The sequence below is a fragment of the Lates calcarifer genome, linkage group LG21 (assembly GCF_001640805.2).
Source record: "Lates calcarifer isolate ASB-BC8 linkage group LG21, TLL_Latcal_v3, whole genome shotgun sequence".
In the NCBI taxonomy this organism is placed as follows: Eukaryota; Metazoa; Chordata; class Actinopteri; family Centropomidae; genus Lates; species Lates calcarifer.
Window position 1 is genome coordinate 17741007 of NC_066853.1, and position 12977 is coordinate 17753983.

At 34.5% G+C, this 12977-nt stretch overlaps 4 protein-coding genes across 4 annotated transcripts; all 4 read left to right on the forward strand.

Annotated features, from left to right (window-relative positions):
* The first annotated feature begins 1530 nt into the window (after window positions 1-1530).
* On the forward strand, window positions 1531-2496 carry LOC108876007 (olfactory receptor 52E8-like). The gene has a single exon (XM_018665253.1). The coding sequence runs from the start codon at window positions 1531-1533 to the stop codon at window positions 2494-2496; it is 966 nt and encodes a 321-aa protein (XP_018520769.1).
* A 2051-nt stretch (window positions 2497-4547) lies between these two features.
* LOC108876039 (olfactory receptor 52E8-like) lies at window positions 4548-5513 on the forward strand. Its single transcript, XM_018665317.1, has one exon. It carries the CDS (start codon window positions 4548-4550, stop codon window positions 5511-5513), a length of 966 nt encoding a protein of 321 aa, XP_018520833.1.
* Window positions 5514-8246: 2733 nt separating this feature from the next.
* On the forward strand, window positions 8247-9215 carry LOC108876008 (olfactory receptor 52E8-like). Its single transcript, XM_018665254.1, has one exon. The coding sequence runs from the start codon at window positions 8247-8249 to the stop codon at window positions 9213-9215; it is 969 nt and encodes a 322-aa protein (XP_018520770.1).
* A 1738-nt stretch (window positions 9216-10953) lies between these two features.
* LOC108876010 (olfactory receptor 52E8-like) lies at window positions 10954-11919 on the forward strand. The gene has a single exon (XM_018665255.2). The coding sequence runs from the start codon at window positions 10960-10962 to the stop codon at window positions 11917-11919; it is 960 nt and encodes a 319-aa protein (XP_018520771.1). The 5' UTR covers window positions 10954-10959.
* The last annotated feature ends 1058 nt before the right edge of the window (window positions 11920-12977 follow it).

A 12977-nucleotide genomic window follows, 5' to 3' on the forward strand; every position in this document is an offset into this window, starting at 1 on the left:
GTTGCAGAAAAATTGAAAGCTAATGCTGTCACAATGTTAATGTCATTTTTAAACATAGAAGACTGTACTTAGAGGGAGACAAAAAAAATATTCTATCTGGTAAATCAAAATGTATTGAATGATGTTTATGTTGCTGCCAAGTTGTCATGTTAACTTGGGAGTGTTATGTATTTTACTGTCAGACTACAAAGGGAGTTAAAATTGATTATATAGAGTCAAGGCACCAAAGCAAAAACTTGCTACCAAATGAATTCAGTGTTGAATCAGTCTTGCCTATCAGGCACTTTCCCTCCAAGATATAACCCTCTAGTTTAAGACGTGTACTGTTCCTCTGGTCAAATAAATACTGCTTATCAAATATCTCATATACTGTTTTTTGTAGTGTTTTCGTGTTCATAGGTTATATACTCTGTTCAGAAAATCATGGACTATATTTGATTGTAATCAGATGATGAACTCACTGTAAAAGCTGTGCAAACTCAAACAAGTTATAAGTAAGAACAGAACTGGGACAGAGCAGACACATGCTCATTCATCCAAAGATTTGGGGACAGTTTAAAAGAACAGTACAACAAAATGTTTTTATTAAGATTCAACTACCACTTGTCCAACAAGCATATACATGCTTTTAATATATTAAATATTTTTACATATACAGAGACGTCCACTATTCAAGAATTTGATCTGGGTTGTTGTCACAGTTGTCAGGTAAATTATGTATAGTAATTAAGGTGAGTTTAGCATATTTGATAGCTTTTATAGCAATAATTAAATAGTCTCTTGTGAACAGATACCACAGAAAAACATAATATATATTATTTTAAAACTATCAGATGTTGGGAAAATCCTTGTAAAAAATCAGGTCATTGAGAAAAAGGGAAACTTTCTTGCCATTATCTTGAAAACTGATGTTTTAAATAATATGGAATATTGATGCCTGATCACATTATTAAAATACTTTTAAAATATGTTAAATACTAGCTGAATTTTTTTTTCTATGTACAGTCAGACAGTATGTAATAAGTAATAAGTACAAAAATGTTCACACCAAGAGCATATTAATACAATCAGACTGTTACACCACAACCATCATAGAATAACAGACAATTGTTACCATAGTAGCAAATTTATCAACTATTTAAGTACAGAAAATGACATATTATGACATTCTAAATATAAAGTTTTATGTCAAAATATACCTGTTTAAAGCAAGCAAGTCAATAACACTACTAAAGTTCAGTCGACTGTATCCATGAGGTAATCACTGCATAGGGCTCAGAGGAGGGGCATTATAAGGGGCACTTCAGTATCACTGTCAGGTGTTGCACAGAATTCATTCTGGACTGAGACGTAATGTAAGTTTGGTATCTGCTGCTGTTCTCTGCCTGAAAAATATTTCAGTCACTTCAAAGGAAAAGCATCTAAATTGTAATGGCTACCTATAGATATTGTCTGAAAGAATGACCAACTAGAATCTTGAAAATGCCTTTTAAGAGAGTTTTTTTTTTTTTTTTTAACGCATAAATTATAATGATTTACAACAACATTACGACAATCAAAGACTTTGTGATACTTGGATTCCCAGGACTTCACCCAACATATTATGGACCAGTGTCTGCTCTTCTTTTTTTTGTCTACTTGGCTATTCTTGTTGGAAATATTTTCATTTTAGTTTTTGTTGGGGTTGAGAGGCGCCTTCATAAGCCATCATATCTGATCTTCTCTCATCTGGCAATGAATGATTTGTTATTTGGGACAGTGACTTTACCAAAGGTGATATCCAGATATTGGTGGGATGACAAGATAACATCTTTTAGTGCCTGCTTCACCCAGATGTATTTTGTTCATTCATTGGGAGCTATTAATTCTCTCCTTCTGCTGATTATGGCCCTGGATCGTTTTATTGCAATTTGTCTACCTTTAAAATATCCTATTCTAATTACAAACAACACTATTTCTATTGCTTGCGGATTGTCATGGATTGGGACATTTGTTAGGATGATGGCAGTTGTGTTGCATGCCCTTACTTTGCCTTATTGTAACTCTAACATCATTTTGCAGTGTTATTGTGACCACATTTCAATTACAAGCCTGGGATGTGGTGGCAATGTAAAATATGTTCAGGCTGTTGCTCTTGGTCTCGCAATGTTTACTCTCTTGCTTCCACTTTCATTCATATTTTTTTCCTATATGTCCATCTTTGTAGTTGTTTTGAGAATGACAAACATGGAGAATCGATACAAAACCTTATCAACTTGCACACCACAGTTATTCGTTTCATGCCTGTATTACCTGCCAAGATGTTTTGTTTATCTTGCTCATAATTTAGGATTTTCCTTCAGTTTGGACCTCCGCATTGCATTGATATTGTTATACAGTCTTCTTCCTTGTGCTCTTAACCCAGTCATATATTGCTTCAAAACCAAGGATATCAAACAAATTTTGATGAAGAAATTAAAAAATGCTAAAGTTGGGACGAAGCAAATTTCAAAGTAAGGCACAGTGTCAGAAATGTTTGTCTATCTAAACAACTTCCATTCCAGAGTAAGTGAGATCACAAGCTACATGTGCTATAGACTCTATATGCTGTTAAGGGTTAATTGTTTTATGAATACACACATTTTGCAATTTAACTGAATAAATTAATATTGAATTGTTTGCATTTTCTGTCTGAGACATAAGCAAAATTCTGTGCTCTATTTAAGTATAAAGAAAGTGCGAAAATTTACATGATCAATGTGGCCATCAAATTAAACAAAAATGCTATATATAAAATTCAATGTGCAATTCCTTGATATTGGTGTATTTAAATGAGCACTTTTCTTTATTTAACATTATAATGTCAAATCAAACCAACTGAGCTGTATTATAAGACACACCTAAGGGGTTTTAACATGTAAGTCAGATTTAGATATATTGACGTAGTGTGGTAACTGCAACAGAATGTGATATATCTCCTTCCCTGCATGTCTTTAGAGTATCAGCTTATTGTTCTTTCATCCAAATGTCAAACCATATACATATAATAAACTACCTTTCTTAATCTACCAAGGATCTGTTTTGTTCTGTGTTTGCATTGTTAGCGCATTATGTTGTTAGAGTGATGATGGTTCTGATGCATCCCGTTCATTCAACATTCAACATTAACATAACCATTATATATTTTTTTTTAAATCTCCCTCTCACCCCACCCTGGATTGGTATGTGTGACTTCCTCAAGCTTGGGTCCTCTACCAGTGAGCTGGGAGTTTGAGGGCCCTGCGCAGTATCTTAGCTGTTCCTTGGACTGCACTCCTCTGGACATAGACCTCAGATGTTGTACCTGGAATCTGCTGGAGCCACTCTCCCAGTTTGGGGGTCACAGCCCCCAGTGCTCTCTCTACCACTGGCATCTCTGTTGCCTTTACTCTCCATATTTTTTCTAGCTCCTCTTTAAGCCCTTGGTATTTTTCAAGCTTCTCATATTCCTTCTTGATGTTGGAGTTGCTAGGGATTGTCAAATCTATCACCACTGGCCTCTGTTGTTTGTCAACCAAAACGATATCCGGTTGGTTAGCCATCACCAGTTTGTCAGTCTGGATCTGGAAGTCCTACAGGATCTTAGCTTAGGACATTCTCTTCCACTCTGACCTTGGGACTTCCAACCCATACTCAGTGCAGATGTTGCTGTACACTATACCAGCCGCTTGATTATGGCGTTCCATGAACACTTGTTCCTATGCCTGCACCATACTTAATTTCCCTGAGGGAGTCATCCCAAGGGATCAGTAAAGTCTAGTCTAAGTCTAAGTCTATCTTACACCTGCTATTATATGCTGTCTCAGGGGCGTCTTTGCACAGCCTGTACATGGGGTCCTGTCTGTTGTGGTAGACCCCAGCCTCATATACAGCACCAGTCAAAAGTTTGGACGCACCTTCTCATTCAATTGTTTTTCTTAGTTTTTATTACTTTCTACATTGTAGACTAATAATGAAGACATCAAAACTATGAAGGGATAAACATGGAATTATGTAATAAACAAAAAGTGTTAAACAAACCAGGATATGTTTTATATTTCACATTCTTCAAAGAAGCCACTTTCTTTATTTTAGTGTCTGCATCAATGTTTTTTGCATTGTTTTTATGCTGCTTTATTGTGTTTCTCAAATTGAACTTATTATTAGAGACAGAAGAAAAACTAACACACAAATGAATCTTGATTCATGTCACAATCCTTTGAGGATATGTCAGGCACAACATGATAAAAGCTGATATCATCTGGCATCCAGACAGTGTAGCGAGGTTTTGGATGTTGAAGTCAGCTCTTGAAAGTAAGAGCCTTATTCAGACTGCGAATGGAAGAGCACCTGAGTCATTAAGTAGATAGAATAGATTTCCAGATATACAGTGTCAATTTGAATTCAGGTACTGGTCTTCTCACTTAAATTATGTTGCATATCGGTAGTATATTCACCAATTAATATTTTGAAGGTCTAAACAGTGCTTTAAATTGCAGGTCTGTATTTCATGTCTTGGTTCTGATAGATTCTTATTGAAAAGTCAAATTATGATCACCAATTTTACAAGGATGAGAAGCTTCCTCATCCTTGGATTCCCTGGACTTTCTCCACAGTATTATGGACCTGTGTCAGCTCTGCTTTTTTTCATCTACCTAACTATTGCAATAGGGAATATTTTCATTTTAGCATTTGTGGTCTATGAAAAGTCCTTGCAAAAACCAACATATCTGGTCTTTTGTCACCTGGCACTGAATGACTTAACATTTGGCACCGTGACTCTCCCAAAGGTCATATCAAAATACTGGTTTGGTGATGGCATGATTTCATTTTATGGGTGTTTTACACAGATGTTCTTTGTCCACTATTTAGGATCAGTAACTTCTTTCATCTTATTGGTCATGGCTGTTGATCGATTTATTGCAATATGTATTCCACTGCGTTATCCTGTCCTAATCACCAACAACAGTATATCCATGCTCTGTGGATTTGCTTGGTTCATACCTTTGCCTTTAATGGTAGCTGTTGTACTCCATGTCCTTACTTTACCGTTTTGTAAATCAAATGTTATTGCCCAGTGTTACTGTGACCACATTTCTATCACAAGTCAGGCATGTGGTGAGGATGTTAAAATAGTTGCTGTAACTTCTCTTTGTGTAGCTATGTTTTGTCTCTTAGTTCCTCTTGCATTCATCTTATTTTCCTACATTTCCATTATTGTGGTTATTTTGAAAATGTCAAATGCTGCTGGGCGCAAAAAAACCTTATCAACTTGTACCCCACAAATATTCATCACATGTCTTTTTTACCTTCCCAGATGTTTTGTTTATGTAGCTAATACTGTTGGATATTCTTTCAGTTTAGATATTCGTATTTTATTGATATTGTTGTACAGCCTTTTTCCTGCTGCTGTTAATCCAATGATATATTGTTTCAAGACTCAAGACATCAAGCAGATGTTAATGAAGAGGCTGGCGAAAACTAAAATTGGAATAGAGATAAAACTTTCATATTAATGTAAAGCTGTCAGGTGAGTCAGAATGCACATGATAACCCAAGAGCAAGACTTACTTGTCCCAGACAAGTGTGTGACATTAATGGCAATCTCAACTTTCCCAAGTTGGGCTTTACACACCCCTGGTCAATTGTATTTTTGTTTTGTTTTTTATTTTAATCTTGACCATCTTTTAAGTTGATGTATGAAATTAATCCATTTAACTGATCACTAAAAACACAGTTTCCATGTATGTATACATTTTAAAATTTGAACATGGCTTAGTCTGTTTATATATATATATATAATATAAAAAAAAAAAATATATATATATATATATATATATATATATTATTACATTATTGGAGTTACATTATATTATTACAGCTTTAGTGAATAATGTCCAGTTGATTCTACACAATATTTGGGTTAGTTAATACAATTGCATGTAAACTTTGTTGTTAACTTTTTATTACTTAACTTTTTGTATCTTTATCTTGTACTATACGTCATTAAACATTTCAATATCATTATCCCAGTTTTCTAATGTTTTAATATATTTGCTGACCTGATGATAAAGGCATATAAATTAATGTAATTTACAGTCTTTGTTCAAGAGTAGTTTAAATGCTGTACTGTTTCATTGTAATTATATTGTGTAATATCACATTGCCAGATGAGCTCATTGATAAGCACTAGCAACATTGTTTATGCTAATTAGACATTGTATTTCCATATGTTGGTGTATTTGTATGTTTTTAAATATGAGAAACAAGGAAAATTTTGTCTTCATACATTGGAAATCGGTGATTTTCCTTACAGCCTCTCTGCTCTTAGTTTAGATATTCTACAGTAATTATGTAGAAGGTTTATCTTTTTCATTAAGTGATCACACAAAGTGATCACTGACCTAAGCGTCTCCAAACTGACATTACATCGATAAAACTACACGGAGCAGATTACAAATTGCTGACAGGCAGGTAAAACAGTAAAAGCAATATAATACATTGAAACAATAAAGAAAATAGATGAATGAGGTTGAATATTCTTAATAGACTGTCCCGGTATAACTGCCAAGGATCGTTGTCCACACATTTCAGTCTAGAGGCTTAAGGGCAACACACGCTGGCAACATATGATGTGTGTAAAATCACTCACGCCCATTGAATTCAGTATAAGCTTTCTCTTGACACATTATTTTTCTTTTAACATTTTATTTCACACACTGTTTTTCAAACCCTAACCCTGCCGCTCCCCTTTACCCTAACTCTAACCAAAGGTGATAAAATGACACATGGGAGTAAAGAGCATTAAATGACATGCAAAACAGCTTAAAATGCATAGAAATGGTATCCAAAGTGTCCTAAAAGTTGCTTGGTATACATTCAATCCAGTGAGATCATGTTGTTTATTTAGGTGGTGCTGTGCAATTGGGATACTCTGCACAAAAGGCATTTCTAATGTCAACGCATGTCATGGCATATTTGTTCTCTGCCTGCACTGATGCAAAATTGTTTGTGCACAATTTGTGAGTAAATGTGCATAGTAAGCCAAGTAACTGCCATTTCTATATATGAATGTGTTACGTTTGACACTACTAGTAGGGGTTAATGGTAGAGATTTGAAAACCTCTAACTTTGGCATCTCTGAGATGGGGTCTTTCATGAAATTGAATTTGTGCATATTTTTTTGACTCATTTAAACAAACATAGTTATCTGCCAAAGAGAAAAAAAAAATAACAACCATAAACAGTCTCTTTATTATGTTAAGTTCAGGGTCAAAAATAAGTTGAAGGCAGATAACCACTGAATGAGAAGTTCAGTAATATCTGAGTTCAGTGTGAGTGGAGTCAGTACCATCAGCTTTCTTAAATCACTGATATACCGAGAGGCGAGAGGTAAACCTAATTACAAAGACTCAGATTTGTTGTTGTAGATTTCTTTCTTTATGGAATCTTGTTTGGAAGATTTGGTAACCGAGCTGAATGTAGTTTAAGGGGTTAAGTGTGCCTTAAAATCTATTTTTGTTTCTTTTTATATTGATGTAAATTGTTCTAATCTTTATGCATATTTTCAGTGAATTGTTGATAATCATAAAGAAGAGGATGCCACAATGCTATTTGGGCACTGCTGAAACTCATTTGAGAATAAAATCCTTTGAGGATATGTATGGTCAAATGTTTTGAAGAGCAGATATTAGCTGTCGCCAAGGCATGGCAATCAGCTCTGAGTTCCTAGCCTGCAATCTGGAAGGTAAGACCTTGATTCTACTTAGATTCTAAATGTAAAACAATAAAACCATAGCAAATAACTGTCTTTGTTCCATTTTATATTATTCATTTGTGAGAAAATCCATGAGCTGAATTGTTAGATAATAATATTTAGTTTAGGTTTTAATAGGAAGTTCAGGTAGACAAGGGGGTGAAGAATGTAATATGTGATTACCTTTAGAGCTGCAATTAATATCTTAATTGTGTTAATAATTACAAATTATCACTAAATCATTTACTATATCAAATGTAAAAGATGAAGGAAAAAGACTTATAATTTACCAGAGGGCAAAGCAATGTGTCAAAAGTGACCAAAAAAGAGAGGCTTAAACTTGCAAATGTTTTATGTTTAGCAAGACTAATTAGTTTCATACATGTTGTTATTGTTAGGTCATGACAAAATTTGCTTTTGATGTGCTGCATCTAATGAATATTGGCTTTACAGGGAATCCTTTGTCTCAGTGCTGATTGTGAAATAGGTGATAATGATCTACAACAATGTCACAAGGATGAGAAGCTTCCTCATCCTTGGATTCCCTGGACTTTCTCCACAGTATTATGGACCTGTGTCAGCTCTGCTTTTTTTCATCTACCTAACTATTGCAATAGGGAATATTTTCATTTTAGCATTTGTGGTCTATGAAAAGTCCCTGCAAAAACCAACATATCTGGTCTTTTGTCACCTGGCACTGAATGACTTAACATTTGGCACCGTGACTCTCCCAAAGGTCATATCAAAATACTGGTTTGGTGATGGCATGATTTCATTTTATGGGTGTTTTACACAGATGTTCTTTGTCCACTATTTAGGATCAGTAACTTCTTTCATCTTATTGGTCATGGCTGTTGATCGATTTATTGCAATATGTATTCCACTGCGTTATCCTGTTCTAATCACCAACAACAGTATATCCATGCTCTGTGGATTTGCTTGGTTCATACCTGTGTCTTTGATGGTGACCATTGTACTCCATGCCCTCACTTTACCGTTTTGTAAATCAAATGTCATTGCTCAATGCTACTGTGACCACATTTCTATTACAAGTCAGGCATGTGGTGAGGATGTTAAAATTGTACAGGTCACTACTCTCTGTATGGCTATGTTTTGTCTCTTACTTCCTCTTGCATTCATCTTGTGTTCTTATGTTTCCATTATTGTGGTTATTTTGAAAATGTCAAATGCTGCTGGGCGCAAAAAAACCTTATCAACTTGTACCCCACAAATATTCATCACATGTCTTTTTTACCTTCCCAGATGTTTTGTTTATGTAGCTAATACTGTTGGATATTCTTTCAGTTTAGATGTTCGCATTTTATTGATATTATTGTACAGCCTTTTTCCTGCTGCTGTTAATCCAATGATATATTGTTTCAAAACTCAGGATATCAAGCAGACTTTGATAAAGAAGCTGAAAATAACTAAGATTGGAATAGAGATAAAACTTTCGGTCTAATAAGGGATGACTGAGAGATTGTCATCATACCACACATGGTTGGCTTATATTGTAAGAAATGTAGCAACCAAAAAACAACCAAAAAAGATTTTTTTAAAAGGTTAGTACAATGTTTTAATTCTATTTTTATGTGTACTCTTGTGTTTCATAACTGTTAAGCATGTATTTTTCAGCAATTCAGATGATAACATCTAAACTGTACTTACTCACTAATTTCACTGTATGTCATACAATGGAAGTGACGAGGCAATAGTAAAAAATAAACTAAAATCTTGTTTTAGCCTACACACAAAGATGTGTTTTTCATTAATTTTTGGGGTTTACATATACCAGGCACTACACAAGTCACTACAATTACAGTTCAGTCATGGGCCTAAAAATGGGCCTAATTAAAATTACATTGTGATGTAGAAAAGGACAAGAAATCCAATAAACAAACTTTCCCAGAACAACTGCCATTGTCAAAAACCTAAATATAAACAAACAGCCACGTTTGTATCGGTACTAAGCTGTTAAGTAAGTGGTGTGAATTTACTGTTGAGGTAGAGTAAGTTGTGTTCCACACCTGGTGATAATCAGTTGTTTATTACCTATCAAGCTTTTCACAAAGATGTCAGTGTTAACATTTTGTTAGTGGAGACTGATTTAAGTAACTGGCATGAACAAATGTGCCAACTACAAAATAAGTTAAATGCTCATGGTCAAATTTTGATATAATGGATTGGAATTTTAAGCAAATTAATGACGAAAGAAAGACTTTAATATACATATCTCATGTACTGAACATTTTGATGTCAACCTGACTTAAACACACTCATACAAACCCAATTAGTTTAACTTACTGTTACGTACTAACTAGCTAATGTTACCAAGTACTGAAGTGAATGTAGTTAGAAATTGTCAACTTGCTGTCACCAGTAGTCTCAGCAAGTGAGATGACTGTATACCATTGTATGATGCTACTGTGTTCTGCACTCTTGTGATCTGTTGGCCGGTACTTCCATCTAAAAAGTCTTTTCCTCATTATGATAAAATATTGGAGTGGCATGACATTTATCTCAGGGCATTTTTTCTGTTGGAAATTAGTCAATAACTTTATTTTCTAGGAGACAGGGTTACACAGTCAGTATGGTGAGGAGGAATAATAAAATGACCAATGACTGTTTAAAGGAGCCAAATTAATATGATAGACACTAATGAAGTAAATGACAAGAGGTATAATACTAAAGCCTTTTTAAAAATAATTTTGAGGTTCAGTTTTAAAATGATTGACTTTACATCTAAACATAGAAAAAGAGAAAATAAATTTTAAGTGGCAAGTTTATTTATCCTCCAAGTTTCATCAGAAATCCAATCCATAAAAATAAGTATGGGTTTTGAAAGAACTTAGTTGTCTTATGATATATCTTCACTCTCTATAGTATACTGTAGCTGCATATTTTCCATGGCGGTAATTCTCTGATTGAAAATTGAATTCTGAACATGTCACTTCATGTAGAACTAGTGGAACTCTTTTGGGAATGCAGCCCTTTGGGATTTACCCATAGGATCAAACAAGATGCTAAGCACTTATTAGGTCTCTTTACTGTGAGATGTTGCAGGACGCTCATGGAAGCAGATTTGAAGATTTGAAGTAGGTAAGTATATTGTCAACATTTCAGTGTTATCTTCTCAACTCAATCTAACAACTTTACATTGTGTTTTTATTGTTGTTAATTTGTTGTTATTGTGAATTCAGGTGAATATGGTCTATACTAATGTAACAAGGATAACAGATTTCTTCATCGCTGGATTTCCTGGACTTCCACTGGAGCATTATGGTCTCGTGTCAGCCCTGCTTTTTGTACTCTTCTTGGCTATAGCTGTAGGAAATATTTTTATTTTAGTGTTTGTTAAATGTGAGAGGTCTCTTCACAAACCCACATATCTGATCTTTTGCCACCTTGCATTAACTGACTTAATGTTTGGGACTGTTACTCTACCAAAGATTATATCAAAATATTGGTTTGATGATGGAATTATTTCATTCTACAGTTGCTTTGCACAAATGTATTTTGTTCATTTTTTAGGGGCGGCTCATTCTTTCATCCTGATGGTGATGGCTCTTGATCGTTTTATTGCAGTTTGTGCTCCGCTTCGTTACACAGCTGTTTTTACAAACACCACAGTTTCTGTGCTATGTGGAATATCATGGTTTATGCCAATCTCATGGATGGTGGGTATAGTTTTAGATGCTCTTACATTGCCTTTTTGTAATTCAAACATAATTTTACAGTGCTATTGTGACCATATAGCAATAACAGTACTTGGATGTGAGAATGTACGAGAAGTACAGGTAGTTGCATTTGGTCTTGCTATGTTCAGTTTGTTGGTGCCCCTGGGTTTTATTATATTCTCTTATTTTGTCATCATTGTTGCTGTCATGCGTATGTCCAGCTCTGAGGGCCGCATCAGGACTCTGTCTACCTGTACGCCACAGCTCCTTATCACGTTTCTGTATTATATGCCAAGATGCTTTGTGTACTTAGCAAATAATGTAGGATTCACTTTCAGTGTTCCAGTTCGCATTGTTGTTGTGATGCTGTACAGTCTTTTACCTGCTGCTGTCAACCCAATAATATACTGTTTCAAAACTAAGGACATCAAAGAAAGCTTGAAAAAGAAATTCCTCCTTAGAAAAATTAATATTAGTACAAAGACTTGATAAAATACAATAAGGCAGTGTGCATTTAATCAAATCAAGTTGTTTTTTTTTTCTTTCTTTTTTTCTTTTTTTTCTTCTTTTTCAAATGTACATCAGCCACATGGGTTTTAGAATATATTTTTAAAGGCTAAAGGTCAAGTTCCTGAGTAGAGTTTATAAAGGTAGGGGTGACTGAGCCCTAGGGGAGTCTCTCAGCTCTGGATTGCCTGAGTAAGGAACCAAATCAAAAATAACTTCATATCACATCTCAAACTCATACTTTCAGTACCAGTGTGTTCAAGATTCTATTGTTTAAAAAAGTGTTTTGTTCTTGATGTTTGTATGTCATACTTTTATTCAGTTTTATTATTTCTTGTTACTCTGATGTTTTATTGTAAGGTACTTTGTAACACTGTGTAAAAAGTGCACAAATAAAATTTATTTTAATATAATATGCGAGGGTGGCATGATGGTACACACCGGCTTCCTCCCACACAGGAGTGCAAAAGAAGAAGTGCAAATTAGGTTAATTGGTGACTCTAAATTGGCCATAGGTTTGAATGTGAGTGTGTGAATGGTTGTTTGTCTATATTTGTTGACCCTAAAGTGACTGGTCCTGTTTTGTGCAGACAAGTTCAGATTCCACAAGCATGAAAAACAGTTTTTGTATTGGTAGTTTTCTGTGTGACAGAAATTCAGTTCAAGGAATGAACTGTATTCATTACATTATATTTATTTGTCATCAAAATAAATCAATTGTATCCTAAGATGAATTTATGCATGAATAGTCATATGAGCAGTATGGCAACTGAAACAAGACCAGTCTAACTGTGAGTGTTTTCAATACAATGTTATTAGTAATAATAACTATAAATAATAATAATAATAATAATATAAACTATATGCAGTTATTTTTTTCTTTGAGTGTCATCCAGTGGATCACCAAATAACAAGAAAGAGAGTTGTTTGTCAACTGGTTGTCACAGGTGGTAATTCACAAAACACTTTCAGCTGTCAAGCTCAAATCACACTGCGAACAGATTGGGCATTGTTTATCTTGTGGCGAGCTGCAATGACAC

What these genes read in the sequence shown, in the direction of transcription:
- LOC108876007 (XM_018665253.1), top strand. Translation starts at nt 1,531, where the DNA reads ATGATTTACAACAACATTACGACAATCAAAGACTTTGTGATACTTGGA.
- LOC108876008 (XM_018665254.1), top strand. Translation starts at nt 8,247, where the DNA reads ATGATCTACAACAATGTCACAAGGATGAGAAGCTTCCTCATCCTTGGA.
- LOC108876010 (XM_018665255.2), top strand. Translation starts at nt 10,960, where the DNA reads ATGGTCTATACTAATGTAACAAGGATAACAGATTTCTTCATCGCTGGA.
- LOC108876039 (XM_018665317.1), top strand. Translation starts at nt 4,548, where the DNA reads ATGATCACCAATTTTACAAGGATGAGAAGCTTCCTCATCCTTGGATTC.